The sequence below is a fragment of the Trametes versicolor genome (genome assembly GCF_000271585.1).
Source record: "Trametes versicolor FP-101664 SS1 unplaced genomic scaffold TRAVEscaffold_5, whole genome shotgun sequence".
Lineage (NCBI taxonomy): Eukaryota > Fungi > Basidiomycota > Agaricomycetes > Polyporales > Polyporaceae > Trametes > Trametes versicolor.
In genome coordinates this window covers 564,971-589,027 of record NW_007360325.1, presented here as the reverse complement: position 1 = coordinate 589,027, position 24,057 = coordinate 564,971, and the positions used below count along the sequence as shown (strand labels likewise).

The 24,057-nt window shown below is 58.9% G+C and overlaps 6 protein-coding genes across 6 annotated transcripts; 5 read left to right on the top strand and 1 right to left on the bottom strand.

Moving 5' to 3' along the window:
• Window positions 1-1,238: 1,238 nt before the first annotated feature.
• TRAVEDRAFT_19706 (hydrolase) lies at window positions 1,239-2,295 on the top strand (the record flags this gene model as incomplete). Its single annotated transcript, XM_008038962.1, has 4 exons — window positions 1,239-1,594; window positions 1,648-1,825; window positions 1,882-2,174; window positions 2,232-2,295. 4 exons carry the CDS (start codon window positions 1,239-1,241, stop codon window positions 2,293-2,295), a joined length of 891 nt encoding a protein of 296 aa, XP_008037153.1.
• Window positions 2,296-2,494: 199 nt separating this feature from the next.
• TRAVEDRAFT_122150 (metallopeptidase MepB) lies at window positions 2,495-5,297 on the bottom strand (the record flags this gene model as incomplete). The annotated part of the gene is given in 13 exon segments (XM_008039486.1): window positions 2,495-2,563; window positions 2,630-2,771; window positions 2,827-2,956; window positions 3,021-3,100; window positions 3,157-3,249; window positions 3,313-3,592; window positions 3,646-3,770; window positions 3,784-4,082; window positions 4,149-4,343; window positions 4,405-4,536; window positions 4,595-4,615; window positions 4,678-5,025; window positions 5,145-5,297. The coding sequence occupies 13 exon segments, from the start codon at window positions 5,295-5,297 to the stop codon at window positions 2,495-2,497; spliced, it is 2,067 nt and encodes a 688-aa protein (XP_008037677.1).
• Window positions 5,298-7,296: 1,999 nt separating this feature from the next.
• On the top strand, window positions 7,297-8,629 carry TRAVEDRAFT_166503 (urease accessory protein UreG). The gene is made up of 6 exons (XM_008039485.1): window positions 7,297-7,576; window positions 7,642-7,720; window positions 7,791-7,861; window positions 7,915-8,186; window positions 8,242-8,310; window positions 8,365-8,629. Exons 1-6 carry the CDS (start codon window positions 7,438-7,440, stop codon window positions 8,557-8,559), a joined length of 825 nt encoding a protein of 274 aa, XP_008037676.1. The 5' UTR covers window positions 7,297-7,437; the 3' UTR covers window positions 8,560-8,629.
• A 1,073-nt stretch (window positions 8,630-9,702) lies between these two features.
• Window positions 9,703-11,463, top strand: TRAVEDRAFT_19703 (uncharacterized protein; the record flags this gene model as incomplete). The annotated part of the gene is made up of 4 exons (XM_008038961.1): window positions 9,703-10,591; window positions 10,646-10,696; window positions 10,754-11,082; window positions 11,173-11,463. 4 exons carry the CDS (start codon window positions 9,703-9,705, stop codon window positions 11,461-11,463), a joined length of 1,560 nt encoding a protein of 519 aa, XP_008037152.1.
• Window positions 11,464-18,574: 7,111 nt separating this feature from the next.
• On the top strand, window positions 18,575-19,815 carry TRAVEDRAFT_36690 (kinase-like protein; the record flags this gene model as incomplete). Its single annotated transcript, XM_008039084.1, has 4 exons — window positions 18,575-18,785; window positions 18,842-18,915; window positions 18,968-19,520; window positions 19,583-19,815. 4 exons carry the CDS (start codon window positions 18,575-18,577, stop codon window positions 19,813-19,815), a joined length of 1,071 nt encoding a protein of 356 aa, XP_008037275.1.
• A 1,904-nt stretch (window positions 19,816-21,719) lies between these two features.
• TRAVEDRAFT_19701 (uncharacterized protein) lies at window positions 21,720-23,187 on the top strand (the record flags this gene model as incomplete). Its single annotated transcript, XM_008038960.1, has 2 exons — window positions 21,720-22,770; window positions 22,829-23,187. The coding sequence occupies 2 exons, from the start codon at window positions 21,720-21,722 to the stop codon at window positions 23,185-23,187; spliced, it is 1,410 nt and encodes a 469-aa protein (XP_008037151.1).
• Window positions 23,188-24,057: the final 870 nt, after the last annotated feature.

Here is a 24,057-nt window from a genome sequence, read left to right as displayed (position 1 = left end):
CTACGAGCTTGTACAGACCTCCAAGTCATATATGCGCCAAATCATGGAGATCAAGCCGGCATGGCTACTCGAGGGTGAGTTCGTTTCACAGTGAATTGTAACAAGCGACGTTGCTAACCTGCGGTTGCAGTCGCGCCGCATTATTTCAAGCCCGCGGACCTGGAGCAGCTCGCCGCTGGTGACAAGAAGATGCCGAAGACGATAGGGAGCGCGGGTGCCGCGGCCGCGGGATCATGATCTTTGCTGTTGTTGTCCTATGTATCCTTTGGCGTATCGTATCTTTGCTATCGTGTACGATTGTATATCATTTCCGAACTCACTCATCTGTGCCGCGCCCCCCACGTCAGGCTTCCTATCACCTAAACCTTGGGCGTCGAAGCCATAACTGCAGAGTACGTGTCTCAAATACTATAGGCGAAGGGAGATATTCAACCTTCATCTTCCCAGATTCCCGATATCTTTCGTATAGATCGTGCACCCCAGCGGCCGTCGCCGCCGCCCTTCGCGTCCGCAACCCTGGGCCAGGGTCGCCTCCGTGTTCGCGCCCACACACGCCCACACGACTGCCGCCGTTCGTCGCCCCCATGAAGTCAACGCGCTCATGAAATATATCGCAGCGGCGAACAACACGCTGCATGCACTGTGCTGCCAGTACCCGTCGCCACCTCCACTCGTAATTCCTACGCCACACAATGTGCTTTTCAAGACGACTTGATCGCTTGGCTCTTCTCGAATACATACTCGCGGTAGTTCACGACTTTCTGTCTGTCCGGTGCGCTAACCTTGAACGTGCGCGGGGCTTCTCACTGCGGGTTCTCCATAAGGTTCGATGCAAGCGCTGGTCCGGTCAGGCGACCACTCGCTGCAGTTAGCGCTGACTACTCTTCTACGAACGATGACCAACGCCGAGGCATCCCACACCCGCCGTCCGAAAGGCGGTGTCTCACCTTCTTCCGTGCATGCCTCCCTACTATCAGCTGATGAAATCGACAGGCTCAACTACGTGCTGCCCCACAAAGCGCTTAGTCACGCTGGACCTTCTGATGAATCTCGTATTGGACATGCCTCCAGAGTGAGCAGAGCTAGCGTCATAACGCTGTACGATTCAGCATACCCAGGACTAGAAGGCAAGCGTCCACGTATAAAGGGGTGAGGAGATGATGCCTAGAGGTCTATCGAAAGTCACCAAACGAAACATCTGCAACCCGCTGCGATTTTACCTGGTATCCAGTACTACCATGGCTGCCCCGACCCAAGTCAAGACCATCACTGTCGACAACGGCATCGACGTCTTTTACCGCGAAGCTGTCCCCGCCTCTTCGCAGGACCATAGTGCATTACCTGTCGTCCTGCTCCTCCACGGGCGACCCGCATCATCGTTCCAATACCGCAACCTCATCCCGCGTCTTGCTCACAAGTACAGGGTCATTGCCCCTGACCTGCCTGCCTTCGGCTTCACCGTCGTCCCCGAGGCATGCAAGTACGAATATACGTTCGCGTCGATCACAACCACCGTCATCAGTTTCCTGGACGCCTTGGAGATAGCAAAGTTTGCCGTATACGTATTTGACTACGGCGCACCCGTGGCCTTCAGGTTCGTTGCACCTATGTATGTCCGCAGATGAAGTGCTGAACCTAGTACAATAGACTCGCCCTCCAGCGCCCCGAGGCGATCACAGCACTCATCTCGCAGAATGGAAATGCCTACGATGAAGGCTTGGGCTCAGCCTTCTGGGCGCCCCTCGAGGAGGTGTGGGCCGACCCAACTCCCGAGAAGGTGAAGGCCCTCGAGCGTCTCCTCACCCTTGAAGCTACCAAACGATTGGTTTGTGCTCCGTTTTCATCGTGTAGTCATCAGCTGATATCTTTGCATTCGTGCAGTATGTCACCGGGGCGCCAGACCCGTCCGTCATCCCTCCGGAGACGTACTATCTGGACTACTACCTAATGACACGCCCTGGCATTGTCAACATCATTCTCGGATATTTCCTCGACTACAAGACAAACGTCGACCTCTACCCCGAGTTCCAAAAGTACTTCCGCACCTACCGCCCACCCACCCTAGCTGTATGGGGCAAGAACGACCCGGCCTTTATTCCTGCGGGTGCGGAGGCGTTCAAGAGAGACATCCCGGACGTGATTGTGAAGTTTGTGGATGCTGGGCATTTTGCTCTGTAAGTGCTGTCGTATCATTATGGTGTATCTGGCGGCATGGCTGACTACGTATACAGGGAGACTGCGCTGGATGAGATCAGCGGAGAGGTCTTGGCTTTCCTGGCTCAAGTTGGGATATAGTCTCGCCCACTGAACGCGTAAAATACACGTAAATTGGCTCATATATGCTCTGCGAAATTGATGTACATTCACAGACCCCTTACAAGTTGATCTGCAACGCGTACTAGCCTCACTTCTGCTTCATAGCAAGTCAGAGTGAGAGCCCCAAAAGTCGCCACATGACCTCAGCATTGTCTCTTCTTTGCCAAGGTGCTCAGCCCTAAGCAGAAGACCCCCCAAACAGTTGGTTGATGAACGCATCAGAAGTGGGCTCGCGACCAAGGAAGTCCTGCGATACCGCACACAACCTGTCAGCGACCTGTACACGGTTACTCTCGCGTACTTTGCACCATACCTTGAGCAAGTCGATCTCGTCCTTGCTGCTGCCTGGGCGGAGCACCAGCTCGCGATAGCGACGCCCGCGCTCAGGGTCGAGCGGATCCGCCTTGAACACTGTCGCGTACATGTCCGCTGCGAAGACGAGCGAGTACAGGTATCTGCAGGCGTTTCGTCAGCATCGTACGGGACCTGGAGCATTACAAGGCTCCCCACCCATAATATCCGACGTCGTATCCACCAGCAATGTGACCGAACGCACCAGGTCCGCCGTGAAGCCCGCTGCCCTTGAGAAGGGCGATAGACTCTCGTTGTTCATTCCAGAGCTGCGTGAGGTCGGCTTGCTCTGTTAAAGGTCGTACGAACAGTGTCGGTGCGCGCAAGCATATAGTCACATGCGAGTGACTGACCCTGGTCCATGTGCACTCTGAGATCAAATGCAGAGAAGGAAACCTGGTTTAGGTAGAACAGTCCCACGTTGACGTATCGACTGTCGATAATAAAGTTGTAATCCAGCAACGACTCATATGAAGGAAAATCACGCACCTCTGAATGATCTTCTGGATGAGTTCACTGTCGAGCGGCTTCTTGGTTTCGTAGTGGCTGGACATACGCGCTAACACCTTCGGCTCGTAGCACCTGCCAGTGACCATATGCCTCAGCTCGCTCATGTACGACAGCGTTGAATGGGAGCATACACACCAATTCTCGAGCATCTGCGACGGCGCCTCCCCAAAGTCGAGCGCAACCGTCGTCCCATGTAATCGCGCGAAGCGCGTGTGGCTCAACAGCTCATGGAAGAGGTGTCCAATCTCGTGGAAGAACATCACCATATCTGCGTGGGTTATGAGCGCGGGCTGCTCCGTGGTCGCCGGCTTCGCAAGGTTCGCAACTATGGCCGCGACGGGGTAGCGGCGCGTGCCGTCCGCTTCGTCGTGTCCGGGGATGAGGGGCCAGACGGCGGCGCCCTGGTATTTAGATTCTGATAGGATGAGGTGGAATGAGAGCGACAGCGGCAGGAACAGACGAACGTACCTCGAGGGTATATGTCGAGGTAACAGTATCCGAGAAAGTCGGATTGATCTTGGGCATCCTTCTCCCAGACAGCGTATTGCTGCACGTCTAAAAGCACCAGATGAGCGGACGCGTCCGGGCGAGGACTACAAAAGATACATGCCGGGGTGCCAAGTATCTCCCTGAATCTGCACGAACGTGACGCCGAGCAAGTTCTGGTAAATCTCGAGGATTGTCGGCACAACAAAGGACACCGGGAAGTATTCCTTGACGAGCTGGTCGTCCAGGCTGAGGCTCTCTTCGACGTACAACCGGTCGTAATACTTGGAGTCCCACACGTAATACTCGCCATCGAATGGGAAGCCCTTCTCTTCGTGCTCTCTCTTCTTGAGCGCGAGATGTGCCTCGCGGTCCTTCAGTCCCACAGGGCGAAGTTTCTCCCGAACGTCTGTCAAGAACTAGACGCATATAATGAGCTCAAATTTGTGCACCGCCAGCAGTTTTAGAAAAACGGGCCGACGCACCTGTTCGACGCCCTTCCCTGACTTCACCATCTTGACCTCGGTGACATAGTCTGCCCACGTGGCATATCCCAGCAACTTCGCGACTTGACGGCGGAGGTCAAGGATCTTTCCAAGCATGGGCTCGTTGGTAGCCAAACGACCATCGAAACGTTGGTATGCGACACGGCGCGTTTCCGGGTTCTCGGCGAATTTGAGCTGCACCAATATGTCAGTTTGTGCGGCCACTGGTGAAAGAGGTGTTGGGGAGACGGCATACAAGTGGAAGAATGTCTTGGAACTGGAACGTGATGTCGTAGACCTCCTGGTCACCTTCGGCGCGCTTGGTGTAACCAGCGAGAACATCAGTAGGAACACCCTTCAGCTGCTCCGGCGTGAACGAGACGTGGCCCTGCATAAAAATACGATCAGCCGTCATGGATAAATATCATGCAGTAATTCGGGTTCACCTTCTCCTCATTGCAATTTTTCTGGTAAGCACGGGAGCGATCCCTTTAGTAATCGTACTCAGAGACAGAGTTATCGCACCTACACAGAACTCGCTACACGTTTTGGACAACTCCTTGTTGAGCGTAGTCAATTTCTCCCTCTCCGTGTCAGGCAGCGCGAGACCCGCTCGAGTTCCATCAAGAATCATCTTGTCTACAAGCCTGCGCTCCTCGGGCGAGAGCACTCGCTTCGATTCCTCGATGTTCTTCTTGGCTGCCTGCTTTGCGCGGAAGACGTCCAAGCGCATCGAAGAATCGACGAGGAAATCTTTCACGGCAACTTCCGCTGCGTTGGCGGCATCCCGGAGCTCCTGGGACGGAGACACGTTCTGGTAGAATGCGAGGGGTTCTACTGTTGCGATGCGCTTGCCTTCGGCGAGGGCGAGAGCGAACTGCCAATGTATCGCAATGAGGAACATGCCTAAGCATATGTTAGATAGCAACTCACAAATACCTGGCGAAGAATGCACGCGAGTCAGGGTGACATCCAAGATGCGCCTAAACCACATACCGAGTCGAAGTTGCACTCCTCCGGCGTGAAGGCAGCGACGCGGTCTTCTGTGGCGCGGTACTCCGCGATTGCTGCATTCGCCAACCTTTGCACCTCTTCAGGTGTATGTGTCCATGTTGGAGGAGCCTGGGGTGCGGTCAGCGGGGATGTCATCGTCTGTCAACTGGCGTGGTCGAGGTTGTACAAAAGTTGGGGGCGCCCCTCGGTGGTGGTGCTTCGAGCTGATGCCCCGGCGTATGTGTATAAGAAGGTGGAGGTTGTCTTCTGCTCAACATGATCTGTGGGTGTTGACAGATGGCATCTGACTGCGCTGTCATGGGCAACATCTCTACCCATGGGAGAGTGAACTTGATTATGACATACTTAGATCGAGCGCCTACACGTCGCAGTGGATGGCACAGGGTAAGATCGTTGCATGAATGACATAGAGCTGTGTATGTCGAGATTTAAACGCATATACCGAGTAAGCCAACTAGTTAGAAGCACAGATGCAATAAGTGTGGCATATGTCGTCCGGAAGGGAGAAGCGTGGCAGAGTGTGAATGGGCAGTGGCAGTGTCGGCGTTAAGTATAGCGTGGCACTGCAGCTCGAACTCAGCCAACGCTCCTCTCTGCCTGTTGAGACCCTCAGACAACCCATGCCACCGTATTCCAGCCATTGAGGTTGTCGAACGGTGTGCTAGGGACCTGAAGAGCGGTCTACAGGGTGGATTGACTGCGAAGAGTCTGGATGTAGCGCGGATAGGGGTATACACGGCAGCGCATCCCTTGCGCTCGTGAATCACTCACTCGCTGTGCGTTCCTTGGCCTACGCCGGGATGGACATGTCGGTGAGGGGTTGTATCTGTCCCTCGTCGGATTACCAGTACGACTGCCGAGAATCTGCTCCCGCTGCACGCCGGTGCTGCACCATCTCCACTACCTACACGGTCCGCTCCGTATGCATACCGCCCAAAAAGACTCTTACCGACCCGTTCTATCGCATACCTGCCTTTCAGGTTATCAGACGATGCAATAACGGCCCACAGAGTCTTTCATGGGTTGGAATGATCTCAAGGAGTCTGGATGTAGCGTGTATAGGGGTCACCGGACCGAGCTAGCTCGCTAGCGGCCGACCGCAAGACCCTCTTTCTCTCTCCGTCACTGTACGTTTATGGCTACGGCAGTGGTCTCTGTCCTACGGTACGCCGTGCAATACGAGCGTATTCGTTTTCCTACTAGGGCCGAGTGCGCACCGGGCAGGCTCGAGTGCACAGCTGTGACTCGGCCATCGGTGTGCTCATTTAAACCTCCACATCATATATGCGGATCGTTACACGATGGAACATTGCGGACTGGTCCTCTGGGACCTGACTGCGTGGTGGTGGCTTTCATGTGCGCAGAGAACTGCGCCGCCATCCCTCCCTTGTCGGATTTTCCTGGATGGGTTTGACGACGAGGGCACGCAGCTGGTACCCTACGCCCATCGCACTGTCTTGGTAGTAGTCCTGAGATGGGACATGTGCTCTCTGGGGCCTGGGCGAGTTATGTCATGACATGCGGGAGCATGTCGTGGCTCCTGGGGTTTTTACAATTTTTTACCCAGGTTTTAGCCCAGGTAATGTCGGCCTTCCGAGGTTTAACGACGCCTGCTTGTTCTCGCAAGGGAATAAAAGCCACAGATTGAGCTGGTTCTAATCAACAGACTATGGATGGACAGTTGACGAAGGCGTCGGGAGAGACTGGGACAAGGTGCAACGTTGGAGTAGCGACCCGAGGACGTCGAATTTCGTACGAACAGTAGGGTACAATAGTTACCTAGTATGTGTAGCATTGTAACTCCGACTGTTTGGAGGATGTACGGGATGCACTGACGACGAAATAAACCTCACTCACTCACTCACTCGCTTATCTTTCGCCTCTCTAAGGCTCTCTCGGACTTGTTGACATCCTCGGACGACCTGTAGAGGGCGATACTCAAAATTCGTGTGCAAGAAAGCTTTTTGTGAGTCTGCGTGAGCACATACACACCGAGGACTAAGGTTCGTTCGGCCTCGAAATTACTGAACTTGCTCAGCTGCCTCATTCGGACGCGATATGGCTTTAGCGCCTCCGGTGCTATTTTCGCCGCTGCCCGCGGACTTGACTTATCTTTGGGCTCGATAGCGGGGGTGGCCCGTCTGCGCGGCTTATCGCGAGCCATGGTTGGCCGGCACGAATTATCTCTTTCTCGCCCACCACCATCGCACAGACCCCGCACAGGCCTGCCTAGCTTCCCAAAAGTTCCCTGATCAACGCGTCTTCTTTTTCCGCAATGTCCGACACGGTGCAGTTCATAAACAACCTCTCAGGCGCGTCCGGCGCGCCCCACTCGCACTCGCACGGGGACGGCCCGAGCCATTCGCATGGCGCGGACGAGCATGGGCACACGCATGAACATCTGGATCATCCTGGTAAGCATACATCCGGGCAACTACATGTGCGCGAGGGCGGGGCCTTACCGGAGCGGTGCGTGCAGGCAAGTATGCGGAGCGCGATATGCCCAACTATACGGCGCGTAACTTCGAGGAGCGCGGGTTCACCGTTGGGATCGGCGGGTATGTGTGCCTCGGACGAACCTATCTTGTGTTAGTCGCGCGCAGGGGTGCTTACTGAACATATCGCAAGACCCGTCGGCTCGGGGAAGACCGCGCTCACGCTAGCGCTGTGCCAGAAGTTGCGGAAGGAGTTCAACATCGGTACGTGATCCTGCCGCGATCCTACGTCCATACCAGGTGCCGACCACTCGTAGCGACCGTGACGAACGACATCTTCACGAAGGAGGACCAGGAGTTCTTGATCAAGAACAAGGCGTTGCCCTCAGAGCGCATCCTCGCGATTGAGACGGGAGGTTGCCCGCACGCCGCGATCCGTGAGGACATCAGCGCGAACATGGGCGCGCTGGAGACCCTGCAGGCAAAGTACGGCTGTCAGCTGCTGTTCGTCGAGAGCGGTGGAGACAACCTCGCCGCGAACTACTCACGTGAGCTTGCGGACTACATCATCTATGTCATCGATGTTTCGGTACGTGTGTTGTGCAGTCGTTATATGCGCCGCTGGCTGAAGGGGCCGCATTCAGGGTGGAGACAAGATCCCTAGGAAAGGAGGTCCCGGAATCTCGCAGTCGGACCTGCTCGTGATTAACAAGGTAGGCAACCTCTGCTCGCTCAAATCTCGCGTCTAAACCGCTGAGCTTCTGTAGATTGACCTGGCGCCGTATGTCGGCGCGTCCCTGGAGGTCATGGAGAGAGATTCGAAACTGATGCGTGGCGATGGACCCACCGTGTTCTCGAGCGTAAGGCAAGGGAAGGGGGTGGACGACATCGCGGACCTGATCCTCGCTGCTTGGCGGACTGCGGGTAGCCCTGGGCAGCCAGGGCCCGTGTCGGATGAGTGAGGGAGGAGTATACGGCATGCAAGCGAAGCTCAAAGAAATGTATTCTGTATAATACCTAGCAATATCTAAATCACACTTGCGCGAGAGATAATATTGTGGCGGGAGGACATACGCGCCACGTGGGACGCGACACGCACGTGATCGTGTCGCTGCCTCGTGTGCGCCTCGAGTTGAACTAAGCGCGGGCGCCTTGAAAGTCCAACACAAAGAATCCCTCGCCTCCTCCCGACTCTGCCACTCGCTCTGCCGTGCAGCCACGCCCTCCTCCCCTCAAGGTAACCCTTCTCGCCACTCTCGCGAAACTCCTACCTCCACTCTCGCCAAAACTCCTACCTCTGCGCGTCTCCATCTACTACCGATACCCCCCGCTTTCCACCGCTGCGCACAAGCACTGGCCAGATACTTGTGGTGAGTACACCTTCCATCGTGTGGTTGTCAAAGGAATCAGCGTGTCGAGGTTTTGGTGAGTGGTGCTACGGTGCGTGTGGGATGCGCCCTTTACACGTTCGCCCTCCCCGTCCTCCAGCAGAGCGTGATAGGTCTGCCTGTGGGAGACTAGGATGCACCGGACGATGGAGGGTGTAGTATCCGGACTGCAACGCGTTGACCGGGAAGTGCCACTAGGCGGAAGTTGAGAGTGACTCTCACTGAGGCCAACGACTTCCACAAAGAGTGAGTGGCAACAGTGAGAGTCATTGTGCCGAGGCGCGGTATGATCAGGTCGCGCGATGCGTTTCTTGCCGCGGTCACGGAACTACCCCATAACCTCTGAGCTTCCGTGGTTTGGCTATGAGATCTTTGTTGCACTCCGTCACCCAGAACGTAGAACATGTTCCATAGAACACACCCCGCACCCCCAGGACGTTCTCGTCGCGAGATTGGTTCGCAGAGGTACATGAAAGAGGGAGTGGCTCAAAGCAAACGTCGTCTGCCGGTGTTGGTGGATCAAGTGTTCGGATGCTAATGCTGCTGCCCAGATAGACTCCGCGTCGTTGCGGTTACGCGTGGCATAGACTGAAGACCAAAGGTTTGTAGCTCCATTGCTTTGAAGGTGCATTCTCCCGTTCTCGTCTCGAGACTCACCGCTGAGCAGCCCTCTGTACCAGCATCGCTCTGTATCGCTGATCTATTTCTCTCTCAACCATGGCTTCTCTGTTCCCTGGGTCATCCTACCCGGGAACCACTGCTTTCCCCACCTACGGCACCGATCATGGCCGCCGCAGATCATCCTCTCGTACCCCTTCGCACTCCCCGCCCCCAACGCGCGATGGACCGTCCAAGCCCGACAAGTCTCCTGCCAACTCGGACGACTCCATGGTATGGGACCTATCCGAACTCTCCTTCGTATACGAGCGCAACTCGCGCGGCGAGATCGTGCGCGTCTCCAAGGGGTCCTCGAAGGGTTCGATCCCGCCAACGCCGACCGATTCCCCGCCCAAAGCCCCCTCTCCACTCCCCGCTCTAGCTGCGTACTCCCGCCCCGCGCCTCTCGCCCGCTCAGAGTCCCTTCCACAAGAGTCCATGTACAACCCGCGTCAATTCCAACGTGTTGCATCAGGGCCCGTGTCGAGCACGCCCGCAGGTATGGCGCGCGGCTACTCCGCGCTCGCGACCACGAACCAAGGCACGGGTCGGAAATTGGGCGGTCCGCGACGCGTCCGATTGGAGGACCTCCCTGAAAGCGAAGTGAAGCCGTACGCGCAGACAGGGATCGGCGGGGTGGATGAGAAGGAGAACCTGCGGGCGGCACGTATGGTTCGCCCGGCGCGATCGGTCATCGGTAAGTCGCTTGGGTTCGACAGGATCGCAGAGACAAGCGAAGAGCCGGAACCGCCTGCCGCACCACCTGTTCCCGACCACCACGCGATTCGTCCACGACGCTCTGCGAGCCTCAGCGACGCCCCTCCGCCGATGGAGCCCATCGTGCAGGAACGTCCGATGACGCATCTGCGGCCTGGCACGTCACTAGGTGCACGACGGGTCACGCTTGAAGAGAAGATTCGACAGGAACGTGAGATTGCGCTGGAAGAAGGTATGCTGCCCAATTTCTTGTCTGTGGCGGGCCAAGAGTAATCGTCTCTCTTAGGGTATGCACGGCGCGAGGCAGAGGAAGCCGCCGCGGCAGCAGCAGCGGCAGGTGTGTTAGAAGAAACAACTTGCTTCAGCAGACAAACGGGAGCTCAGATGTACACAGGACGCGCCTATGCACCCTCGCCTCCGCACGGACAGCTCCCACAGCATGCGCATCTGCGGCACCAACGAAGAGACTCTGATACCGTCCGCCGTGGTGACGCTGGCTCGCCGACTGCAGTTGAGGGCGCGCCTTTGCGGCACCGACGGAGCCCGACTGCCCCAGAACCTCCAATGAAGCAGTCGCAGTGGAAAACAGAGCCTGAACAGCCGCACCAGCAGCTGCAACATCAGTACCAGCAACAGCAGCAGGCGCAGACGCAACCCATGCAAGCACCACCCGCGAAGGCGCCCCCAGCGCTGCCCCTCGGAGCCTCCGGGCGGCATCTTTTCGTAAGTGACGCTCTGCCGAACATGACGGCGACCGCGTTCGGCGGCCCTTCCTCGCGGCGAGCGCGCGCTCACCACGGCTCCTTCGAACAGGTGAACAAGAAGCCATATGCGCGGCTGGACATGATCGGGAAGGGCGGCTCGTCGCGCGTGTTCCGGGTGATGAACGCACAGAACGAGATCTACGCGGTGAAGCACGTACGGCTAGACAAGGTCGACGCAGAGACGATGGCGGGGTACATGAACGAGATCGGGCTGCTGAAACGCCTCGAGGGCAACGCGCGGATTATCAGGCTGTATGATAGCGAGGTGAAGTCGGGCGCAGGCGGGACGAAGGGCTCGTTGATGCTGGTGATGGAGTGCGGCGAGATCGGTGCGTGTTGACGTCGGCGGCGTGGGCGAGGGGAGGGAGTTGGTCGCGGCGCTGTTGGCATGCGCGGACGCGCAGATGCACATGTACATAGACAGGCAATATATTTCGTTCGCAACGTAGACGTGTGTGTGCGTGCTTAGTGCGGTGTGTTCACGGCTCGGCGGGTGGCGGTGCTTGGCTGGGCGAGTCGGGCACGCAGGCACACGGGATCTGCTCCGTGCTGGATCTCGCTTGGGGAGTGCGCTGGATCTGCCGCTGGGACCTGTTCTGCTAGGGAAATAACGACGGACTCTGCGTCGATGGTGGGTGCGTAGTTGGCGCTGAGGAGTGCCGGGGGACTGTGGGGACTCGGAGCAGCGGACCTCGGGGAGCAGGGGCTCGTTCTCGCACTTTGGACGGCAGGAATCCCACATAAATCGTATTGCGAGCTATGTACAGCATCAGGACTCCGTCCGCACAAGGGACAGCTGCAAAGACAAGATCGCGGCCGTCCAGAACACGTCGCGCACGCAGACGTACATGGGCGCCTATGCTGACACCGCTCGAAACTGCAAAGGCCCGCGCCGCGGCTCTCTTTCCTCTCGCCACTCCTGCGCCTCCTCGCTCTGGCGCCCTCATACGGCGATACCGTCAATTAGCGGGGTCCTCGCCGTTGAATCCGCCGTCTGCCAGCCCGCAAGGTCAGCGGGAAATCGCACATGACAGACACGGTACGCACCATCTCGGATTGTGCATGTCACGGTGTCCGGCGCGGCTGTGTCTCCGTCAGCGCGCAGAGTGGCCTTCCGCGGGCGCGAGACATGTAATAGCCTATGGGCCCACTCGTAGCGGACGAGTCGCCGTGCACCACAATGGACACCCGGGGGCCGGCGGAATTGCCTTGAGCGCCGGGGAGGCGTCTAGCGTATCGCGCGCGCCGCCGTCATCTGCAGGCGCGGGCGTACCGCGAGTGAACTGATTGGTCCTGCAGCCCGAAGAGGTAGGATATACTCACCTATTCCGTACTCTCGAGCCTCTGAGCACGCCGAATTTGACTCCACCGGCCGGGCCAGGACTCCTCACGCGAAGCGAGGTCGTCCCATGTACGAGACTCGCGGGCCTCTGGGAATGCAAGCAGAGAGGCGGGCCGTGTACGGCGGGGCGGCGGGGCGGCGGTGAGAAAGAGGTCGGGCGCGGCGCACGTCGCGTACTCCCATTTCGCCGCTGACGCCCTGCGCCTAGACACGACAGTAGTGCTGTCGTGTACGGGGGGGTTGCAGAGACGGAGGCAGCCGGCACGTCGGCCGGTCGTGTGTGCACTGGGTCAGCGGGTAGAGTCGTGGGTCCCGGCGCATGGCACGAGGGCGTCGGCGGCGACGGCGCGCTCCGCAGAGCGCTATTCGTACGTGATCGTCTCTGTACACGCGCCGCGCACTGACGATACCCGCAGATGTGTCCGCGTGCAGGGCCCCGCCGCGGGCCCCGCCGGAGGTCCATCGAGATGCTCGGAGGAACCGTCTCCTGCGGCCCACCACGAAACACGCGTGGTGGGACCCCGTCGAGTGCGCCTGAACGCGACGTGGGTCGATGGAGGATGCGTACACGACATCCCATCCAAAAGCATGATTTCCGTGGCGGGAGGAGGCGTCCGGGCCCCGCAGACCGCGTCGGCGGTGATCGAGATGCTCGGAGGAGCCGTTTCCCGCTGCCCGCCGCAAAACAAGCACGATTAAACGCCGTCGAGCGCGCCCGAACGCCACGCCGCTCGATGCAGGATATGCACAGGACATCCACTGCTGAATCGCGCGGCGGGAGGAGGCGTCCCGCGACGCGGACGTGCACTTTCCCGCCGTGGCGGCCGAAAACGCAATGACATCGCGCAAAACGCGCCCAGCTTTTTCCTCCCGGATCGCCGCGCAACGCGCAGGGGGCGTGCGTCCCGGTGCGGCGGCGTGGCTGCCGCGTTTCTGTGCGCCGCGGGGACGATGTCAGTGCGCAGGAGAGGCGGGAAGCGCGCGGCGGGCGGCAACCGCGTACCTCGGCGAAGTCGTCCCGCACGCGCTGACGGGGTGAGGCCGACGCCAGTCGATGCGCACAGCGTGGAGCGGTGTGTGGGCCAATTGGCGAGGCTGGGGAGCGTCAGGGGCGGCCGCGGCGCGCATTTCTTTGTGGCGGTTTCGGGCTCGCCCATGAAATCGCCCGAAAGTGACCGACTTTTATCTGCCCGAATCGACGTGAGACTGGGTCGATGTATGCGCCCTGGTGCGGGTGAGTGTAGGATATGTGTTTTGAACGGGCCGGACACGATTCCGGAGCGCGAGAGGCCCGGCGAGTGGCGGTCGAGGCCATCTTGTTGGCAGCGTACAGCGCGCAGGACGGACGCGACGCGCTTATTCTTCTGAGACGCGTATCCTCGGTGTCAGGCATACGTGTCCTGCGCGTATGTGAGCGGGGCGAGGCGGCCAGCGGTCTGTGCGAGTGGGCGGCAGAAGCGACCGGTGCCGGTAATGATGTACGCCCTCCCGACGTCGATGCACGCTCTGAGCGTCGTCACAGACGGCAGAGCGCGGCTCCATGACGTAGTTGAGAGAGAGAGAGAGAGGAGATCTCCGTGGGGGTAATAACGTCGGTGATCTGATTTGTTGTACTTGACCTACTTGAAAATTCGAGTTTGTCAGCGCAGTTTGCGTCTACGTACGCTGGAAACCTACCTAGCGCGAGAATAGCGTGGTATGCATCGGGTCATATGCGATTGCTAGCCGTCGACGGTATCCACGCGCCGGCAGGATGGGCGGAAGTCTGTCTGGGCATCCCGGGCACTCGGGCGGCACACTGCGCGAATGACGCGTGCGGCATCCGTGGGCGGGTAACCACACGTTTGCAGGCATATGATGAGCATACAGCCAGCTCTTCAAGTGGGGGCGTCGAGGGGCGCGGCCTGGGGACGGTGTTGTTGGGCGCGAGGGCGAACTGGGCGCGAGCCCGATGTCGACGCGGCAGTTCCGGCGTCTAGGGCAAACGACGCCGGCGGCATGCCGCCACGGTGTATGCGCGCACGTTGTGTAGCAAGCGCAGAGTGTACCGCGCGACGCCGCGCGGCCATCTGCGATTTGGAGGGCGGGCGGCCTGTAAATGGGTCGTCATCACCGCAGTTCGCATTGGCGGGAGCTGTGGACGTACATGATTGGAGGCCCCGGTTGCCTCTTCACCCCAGCGAGTGATTTTTATGCGCCGATGGAAGAGGTCGTGGGGGAGACGGCAGAGCGTGGGCGGAGCGGCCGCCTTCGTGCAGCGGGCACCACGGGCGGAGGACGTGGATGGCAACTAAGCGCGCGCAGGAGCGTGTTGCTCTAGGTCGGATGAACCTGCCCTGCAGGTTTTAAAGAGGGGCGTCGGGATTTGCGAGTGGTACACTGAAAGGTCGAGGGCCAGCCCGCGAGCTTTGTTTTCATCCCGCCAGCGTCGCAGTTTTGGCGGGTGCCGCGAACGCCGTCGCTGGCATGTGCGGGCCGTACTTGCGTGCGTATTGCGCCGCAATGGAAAGCCGCACGGTGCAACGCGGCGTGAGCATTTACGATTCTGTGCGCGGGCGACGTGTAATTCGGACACTGTGAGCGCAATATGTGTCGTGAGAAGCTGCTAATGCACCTGATTGGAGGGTTTATCTTCCGGACGACGTCGAGGGCAACGCACAGACGTTCGCGCAAGTGCCATGGTGCCAGTGGCTGCGGACGGTCTACGTGGACCGGCGGGTGCGCCGGGGCAGGGCGCTCGAAGGACGTCGACGGCACCTTGGCACATGCAAGGGCGCCATGCTGCGGGTACTGCGAGCGTTCTTCTAGCATGCCAAGTGGGGGCGCCGAGGTCCGGGGCTGGCCAAGAGGGCCACAGGTGTCGGGATTGTGGGTACCGCGAGAGACGCAGTTTTGCGGGGCGCGGAAAGCGCCGTCGCAGGTATACGAGGACAGAGCTAGCGAACGTTGCACACGAGTAAACTTGCCCGTATCGCGCGGCGGGACGAAGGCGTTTGGAGAATACAGGGCGGGAGAGCTGTGAATCGGACATTGTGAGTGCATATCGCACCGGGCGGAGCTGCGAACGCACTTGAACGCACATCGCGATGGGCTAGATCGTGCGGTATGATGTGCGCACGCAGCGCACCGGAGGAGATCACGCGGGAAACGTTGGAGGGCGGACAGTGCACGGATGAGCGAGCGCAGCAGAGGCCGTAGTGCTGAGGAGAGTCAGGACGGGCGGTCGAAGGAGTCCGAGCCAGTGGCAGCGGCGTCGAGAGAGTGAGTGAGCGAGGCGAGAGTGAGTGAGTGAGTGAGGTTTATTTCGTCGTCAGTGCATCCCGTACATCCTCCAAACAGTTGGAGTGAGAGCGCAGTGACGCCATCGATGCAGCGGAATTGGCGCCCGCGACGGGGCAGGCGGTAGGCGTGGGCGGACTGCAGGCAGCCCCAGACCCGTGTCTGATCAGTGAGGGGGGACGCGGCATGAAAGCGAAGCTCAAACGAATGTACCCTGTACAATACCCAGCAATAAACCGCACTGCGCGAGAGAGCCCAGGGCGGGAGCATATACGCGCCACGGGGGGCGACACGCACGTGATCGTGTCGCTGCCTCGTGTGCGCCTCGCGTTGAACTAAGCGCTGAAAGTCCAACACAAAGAATCCCTCGCCACGCTCGCCTCCGTTCCCCCGACTCGACCCCTTCTGCCACTTGCCCTGCCCTCCTGCCCTCAAGGTAACCCGGATCCTCGCCACTCTTGCCAAAACACATACTTCTACGCGTCGCCATCCACCATTTATATCCCCCGCTACCCTCCGCTCTCCACTACTGCGCACAAATCACTGGCCAACTACTTTGTGAGTACATCTTCCTTCGCGTGGTGGTCAAAGGAATCGGTGTGTACAGGATTCGGTCAGTGGTGTTACAGCGCGTGTGGGGTGCACCGAGCGATGGAGGGTATGGTATCCACACTGCGACGCGTCAACCGGGCAGTACCACTAGACGGAAGCTGTTCGGTCGCAAGCAGAAAGTTCAGACGGCAGTGAGATTCGTCCTGCAGAACACGTTCCAGCACATATCCCGCGTTCTGGTGACTCAGTCGCCACAGAGGCGACCAGCGGTGGTTTGACATCGCGCGGTGTACGGCATGGTGCTCGCTGCCATACTAAGGGTGCACTTTAAGTGCAGCGACGCGCGAAGGTACTTATCCCATAACCTCTGCGCTTCCGCGGTTTGGTTATGAGATATTTGTTACATTCTATCACCCGGAACGCAGAACATTTCTCGTAGAACACACCCCGCACCCCCCAGGGCGTGGTCGTCGCGAGATAGGTTCGCAGAGGTGCATGGAAGAGGGAGTGGCTCAAAGCGAACGTCGTCTGCTGGTGTTGATGGAACAAGTGCTCGCATGCTAACGTTGCCACCCAGATAGATTCCGCGTCGTTGCGCTTGCGCTTGGGATAGACTGAAGACCAAAGGTTTGTAGCTCCATTGCTCTGAAGGTGCATCCTCCCGTTCTCGTCTTGAGTCTTACCGCTGAGCAGTCCTTCACCAGCATCGCTCTGTATCGCTGATCTATTTCTCTTAATCATGGCTTCTCTCTTCCCTGGGTCATCCTACCCGGGTACCACTGCTTTCCCCACCTACGGCACCGATCATGGTCGCCGCAGATCATCCTCTCGTACCCCTTCGCACTCCCCGCCCCCAACGCGCGATGGACCGCCCAAGCCCGACAAGTCTCCTGCCAACTCGGACGACTCCATGGTATGGGACCTATCCGAACTCTCCTTCGTATACGAGCGCAACTCGCGCGGCGAGATCGTGCGCGTCTCCAAGGGGTCCTCGAAGGGTTCGACCCCGCCAACGCCGACCGATTCCCCGCCCAAAGCACCCTCTCCACTCCCCGCTCTAGCTGCGTACTCCCGCCCCGCGCCTCTAGCCCGCTCAGAGTCCCTTCCACAAGAGTCCATGTACAACCCGCGTCAATTCCAACGTGTTGCATCAGGGCCCGTGTCGAGCACGCCCGCAGGTATGGCGCGCGGCTACTCCGCGCTCGCGACCACGAACCAAGGCACGGGTCGGAAATTGGGTGGTCCGCGACGCGTCCGACTGGAAGACCTCCCTGAAAGCGAAGTGAAGCCATATGCGCAGACAGGGATCGGCGGGGTGGATGAGAAGGAGAACCTGCGAGCGGCGCGCATGATTCGCCCGGCGCGATCGGTCATCGGTAAGTCGCTTGGGTTCGACAGGATAGCGGAGACAAGCGAAGAGCCGGAACCGCCTGCCGCACCGCCTGTTCCCGTCCACCACGCCATTCGTCCACGACGCTCTGCGAGCCTCAGCGACGCCCCTCCGCCGATGGAGCCCATCGTGCAAGAACGTCCGATGACGCATTTGCGCCCTGGCACGTCACTGGGTGCACGACGGGTCACGCTTGAAGAGAAGATTCGACAGGAACGTGAGATTGCGCTGGAAGAAGGTATGCTGCCCAATTTCTTGTCGGTGGCGGGCCAAGAGTAATCGTCTCTCTTAGGGTATGCACGGCGCGAGGCAGAGGAAGCCGCGGCGGCAGCAGCAGCGGCAGGTGTGTTGGAAGAAACAACTTGCTTCAGCAGACAAACGGGAGCTCAGATGTACACAGGACGCGCCTATGCACCTTCGCCTCCGCATGGACAGCTCCCACAGCATGCGCATCTGCGACACCAACGAAGAGACTCTGATACCGTCCGCCGTGGTGACGCTGGCTCGCCGACTGCAGTTGAGGGCGCGCCTTTGCGGCACCGGCGGAGCCCGACTGCCCCAGAACCTCCAATGAAGCAGTCGCAGTGGAAAACAGAGCCTGAACAGCCGCACCAGCAGCTGCAACATCAGTACCAGCAACAGCAGCAGGCGCAGACGCAACCCATGCAAGCACCACCCGCGAAGGCCCCGCCAGCGCTGCCCCTCGGGGGCACTGGGCGGCATCTTTTCGTAAGTGATGCTCTGCCGAACATGACAGCGACCGCGTTCGGCGGCCCTTCCTCGCGGCGAGCGCGCGCTCACCATGGCTCCTTCGAACAGGTAAACAAGAAGCCATATGCGCGGCTGGACATGATCGGGAAGGGCGGCTCGTCGCGCGTGTTCCGGGTGATGAACGCACAGAACGAGATCTACGCGGTGAAGCACGTACGGCTAGACAAGGTCGACGCGGAGACGATGGCGGGGTACATGAACGAGATCGGGCTGCTGAAACGCCTCGAGGGCAACGCGCGGATTATCAGGCTGTATGATAGCGAGGTCAAGTCGGGCGCAGGCGGGACGAAGGGCTCGTTGATGCTGGTGATGGAGTGCGGCGAGATCGGTGCGTGTCGATGTCAACGGCCTGTGCGAAGAGAGGGATGCTGATGGTTGTTGTAGACCTGGCGAAACTGTTGCAGATCCAGCAAAGGGAGCCCATGGATCCAGTGTGGATCGCGTACTACTGGAAGCAGGTTCGTATATGCATTGGTGTCCTCGGTTGACGTGCTGACCCACTCTGCTCAGATGTTACAAGCCGTGCACATTATTCACGAAGAGAAGATCGTACATTCCGATCTCAAGCCCGCGAACTTCGTGCTCGTGCGCGGGCAGTTGAAGCTCATCGACTTCGGTATCGCTAACGCGATTGCGAACGACACGACGAACATCCAGCGCGACCACCAGGTCGGCACAGTGAACTATATGTCGCCCGAGACGATCGAGCTGCCCGACGGCATGCGCCGCCTCAAGGTCGGACGCCCGTCCGACGTGTGGTCGCTGGGGTGCATTTTGTATCAGATGGTATACGGGACGCCGCCGTTCAGCGCGTTATCGGTGATCCAGAAGATGAAGGCGATCCCGGACGAGGAGTATATGATCTCGTACCCCGAGTACGCTTCACCCGTGATCCCGCGCAGCACCGAGCCTGAAGACCCGGACGCCCCGCCGAAGCCGGTGGTCGAGCTCCCCAAGGTGCGCGTGCCGCAGAGCATCATCAACACGATGAAGGCCTGTCTGGCGCGCAACCCGAAGGCGCGCGTGACGATCCCGGAGCTGCTGGAACAGAATTGGCTCGAACGTGCGTGGTTGTTACTTTGGATTTTCATTGCTAGTATGGCTGCTCACGGAGTGTGCTTGTAGCCGAGTCGGCATCGTTGCCGCAGCCTGCACCGCGCACACCGCCTCCACCTCCACTGCCCCCGACTCCCCCTACTCCCCCTACACTCGAGGACTTGCTGCGGCCGGATGAGACGATCATCAACCCGCACTATATGATGCAGCTCCTCCGGTACGGTATCCAGCAAGGTCTTGATCATATGGCGATGCTCCCAGAAGAGAGGCTCAAATCAGAAGCGGATGTGAGTGCTCTGTAATAACATGTGCAAAGGGCGTGCTGACGTTGTGGTGTGCAGCGCCTCATTGGGGAACTGCAAATGCTCCATCATGCACGCTGAGCGGATGCGCGATGTTCTTTTGTCGCTCGCCTATGTTCTCAGCCCACTGGCTTCGCGCCACCTGGGCTCAGCCCTAGCGCTCCGGCGCATGTTACTCTCCGAGTACTGCTGGATGCGCTTCGCACCGCTCGCCCTGTCGCGCATACGCTCCGCACGCGTCCATGTTTCCCCTAGCTGCATCTGTTCGATGATCTCGTTATGCTGTGTTCTCTCGCTATCGTCGGGTTTTTCGTACGCACACTTTTCCCCCATACGCTCTTATATTCACCTTGGTCCCCGACACTTCCTCCGCACATCCCCACCCCGGTCCTCCCACATGTCCGCGCCCCCCTTACCCGTGCCCCCCGTCCCTTTTTATGTTTCCTTCCCAGCTCCGATCATGTGTTTGATACAAAGGCAACAGCAGCAATCCCTGGATCTGGACTATAGTAGGCTTCGCATTATCTCATCGTGTCCCCCCTCGTCCTCTGAACCGGGCCCGTCCCGACGCCCCGCATACTGTACTACTACTAGTCTGCATCTGATCAATGTCGCTGTCTCGCATGCACACATCACACATGCCATGTATGTCCTCTACTGCATCGTTTTATTTACGACCGTGGTTTGAACTAGGGCTCCTGCTCGAGCTCGAGGAGTGAGTAGATTATATTCAGGTGAGTTCACAGACCCGATGTGCAGTACCAGTGTACATGCGTATTCTCGTGGGTGGTGAGTGATTTGACGCGAGTCCATAGGGTTTGTCGCTGACCAAAGTAACCAGTGCTATCGTATGCGTACCAGTACAGGAACTAACGAAGTCGTGGATGCTGCAGCACTGCGCACAATCGACGGCAATGTCCGTGTTCTTACGATCATAGCGGCCACTGGCATGTTGCACCTCACAGATATTGTCACCGATTCACCGGCCGACCGCTTAGATCCCCACTACTTATAGCGAGGGGGAAAAATACCTCGGCTTGCGCGAATACCTTCTATCAACATCTCGTATGACGTTCTTCAAGATTGTGAATTTCTAAAGGATTCTTACAGCGTAGTACGTGCGGCTTGCATCAACGTTACGGAAGTCTGCAGCTCATGCGTTATAACGAAAACAGTGTTAGCCTTTGCACTGCACCGTGGGGCTATCGCTGTCACGATGGGATCCCTGCATACCTGGGGATTGACAGAGCCCGACAGTTCCGCCATCCACCATTCCTCGGCCATCTTCGGTATCAGAGGTTGCTGCGTATCGTCAGAAAGGCTTCCGCCGTTGCATGCTTCCAAACCTAATAGCCAAGGGGCATTGTGCCCATGCGGCATCGTTCGGACTTCCTTCGCCGGGCGGATTGTGTGAGGGTGAAGCAAGGCAGAAGCTCCAACACACCCTTGCCATGCATATATCCGTGCGTGTTCCATTATTCGTGCCTTCCCTCCGCAGCGTATACGGTTTTCTTACGTTTTGCCCCCTTCCGCCGCACAGCATCGGTGGGCGCAGCCTCTTAGCAGTCCTCAACAAACCCAACATAGCAAGCTTGCTGCTAGCTCCGCGCTCTCCTTTCTCACAGCAAACTCACGTATTCGGGAATCAGGGTTTCGGCAGAGGTCACGGCCATACCCGCTCAGCTCCTCCCCAGACCCTCTTATTGTACAGGCGATCGTGGAGATGTGGCATCGCATTCGCGGCGGTGTGAACTTAATGTAGGATGCATAAAAGCGACTGGGCTCGAAAACATACCCCAGGAAAGTAAAGTCCGAAGTAATTTCGTGGTGAGTACTGCGTTTGCATGGATTAGTCTGCGCTGGGACTGACTTCGGAGTCCGCGACTAGCAGCGCGTACCCCGCGATGTCTCTGACTACATCCGAAACTGGGATCGTGCCCTCCGTCGAACGGTTCGTCAGCACGAACGACCTCCTCCATCACATCCGCGCCCTCGGCCTGCTTATTGTCCTGACCCTGTTCGTCTCCATATCCGCCTATATTCTCGCACTCCATTACGGCCACCCGACCGAATTCTCCTCCTCCGAGCCCCGCGTGGGCTTCCAAGCGGACTCGGGCGGGCGGGACTCGATGGACATCATCTCCGCGTGCGCCTCCACGCTCATCACATGCGTCTACAGCTCCGTACACTTCGACGTCCCGCGCTCGTACGCGCACCGCCTCTCCCTGCGCCAGAAGCTCGTCGCGCGCGACTACTGGCTCGAGCTCTGGGTCAAGGCCACCTTCTGGCTGCTCGGCATCTTCTCGCCCGAGATGCTCGTCCTCCATGCCTTCTTCGAGTACATGATCGCGCGGCGCGACGTCGCCTGGATGCGCGAGCACGGATACGCCAAGTGGACGATCGCTCTTGCGTTCGCCGCGGACATGGGCGCCCTCATCCCCGACGGCGCGAAGGAGGGCGAGCGCCCGCCGCACTCCGGCTTCGCGCTGCACGGGGTGCTGCTGCGGCACCACGCCCCGGGCGCGCTCGACTGCCGCGCGCTCGAGCACGAGCTCGCGGACCACACCAAGGCGGACGTGCTCTTCAAGCTGCTCACCACGCTGCAGATCGCGCGCTTCTTCGCGGGCACCGTCGCGCGCTGGGCGGTGCGCCTCCCGATCGCGCCGCTCGAGACGATCACCTGCGCGTACGTCGCGTGCACGCTCGTGTACTACGGCTTCTGGCTCCAGAAGCCGTACAACGTGAACGAGCGCGTCGTCGTGCGCGTGCGCCCCACGCCCGACGCCGAGCTGACGGACCAGGACCCGCAGCCGGCGGCTGCAGCGGGGGAGGGCTCGAAGTGGGTACGCCCCTTGCGCGAGTTCTGGAAAGAGTTTTGTGTGCCCTTTTTGGAGCCGCCTATGACGGAGAAAGACCGCTTGGACGGAAGTGAGCGCATGGGGCAGAGGAGTCCCTGTAAGTACCCGTTCGTCGTTCCGCTCTGGGGCCACCCACTCACGCATCTGCGGGACAGACATGACGCAGGGCTCGCTGGTCACGGCGGCGGCGAGCGTCGTCGTCGGGCTCGCGCACCTCGCGTGCTGGGACGTCGAATTCCCCAACAGCAACGGGCAGGTGCTCTGGCGGTACTGCAGCGTGCTGCTGCTCGCGCTGCCCGTCGCGGTGTTCGTGATCATCCTCGGGGCCGCGATCATCGACCGGCCGCGGGTGACGGAGGTGATGAACGTCATGGCGCTGTCGATGATCGTCGTGTACTGCATGGCGCGCGTCGTGCTGCTCATCCTGCTCGGGCACTCGTTCCAGAGCCTGCCGAAGGGCGTGTACGACACGCACAGCGTGCCGTGGCTGTCGTTCATCCCGTTCATTCATTAGGGGTGCTCGTTTTGCGGAAGACCAGCCAGTGATGTTGAGAATGGAGGACGTATGATTTCTGTGGACGTACTACTTTCTGCTAGCTTTCAGTAGGATTTCTGTGGACGTACTATTTTCTGCTAGTTCTCAGTAGGTTCGAGCGGACCCGAGCTAAGTAATATAAGATTGATTGTCCTGTCCGTCATCGATCCGTCCAGGGTGTAGAGCGTACGAACGCTCCGATCTCGGTGAGTGTAAAATTCAAAGTGACATATCCCACTGCGAAATATATGCTCTGAACATGCGTGCCACAAGTGTTACTATTATAGTGTACGGCACGGCGGGAGGCGAGGTGAGATCTGCTCGGATCCATGGACCCGTTCTACGACTTCCAGCAATTGTTCCTCACGGTCAATCCCACGGCCTTCTCCTTCGACGAGGTCCCGGTGTAGCCCAAACAGTGTTAGCCTTTGTACTGCTACAGCCTTGGAGTGCTGTCACGATGAGATCCCTGCATACCTGGGGATTGACAGAGCCTGACAGTTCCGCCATCCACCATTCCTCGGACATCTTTGGTATCAGAGGTTTCTGCGTATTGTCAAAAAGGCTTCCGGGGGGGCCTCCTTGAACCTAAACCACCACAATCAAGTTTTTCCCACGCTCTGCCCCGGCGTGTGGAAGGCAAACCACAACAAATCAAGGTTGTAAGTAACTAAGGAAGACCCTACGCTGCGAAGCAAATAGAAAACGCAGACGGGGAACAGCTGGGGACCGCGATGATGGCGGACGGTGAAAGAGGACTGCGAGACGGGGTGCAATGGCCACTACGACCGAAATGCACCTACCAGGTGACCCCGAACCCCTGTGCGACCCGCCTGCCGACCTCAGAAC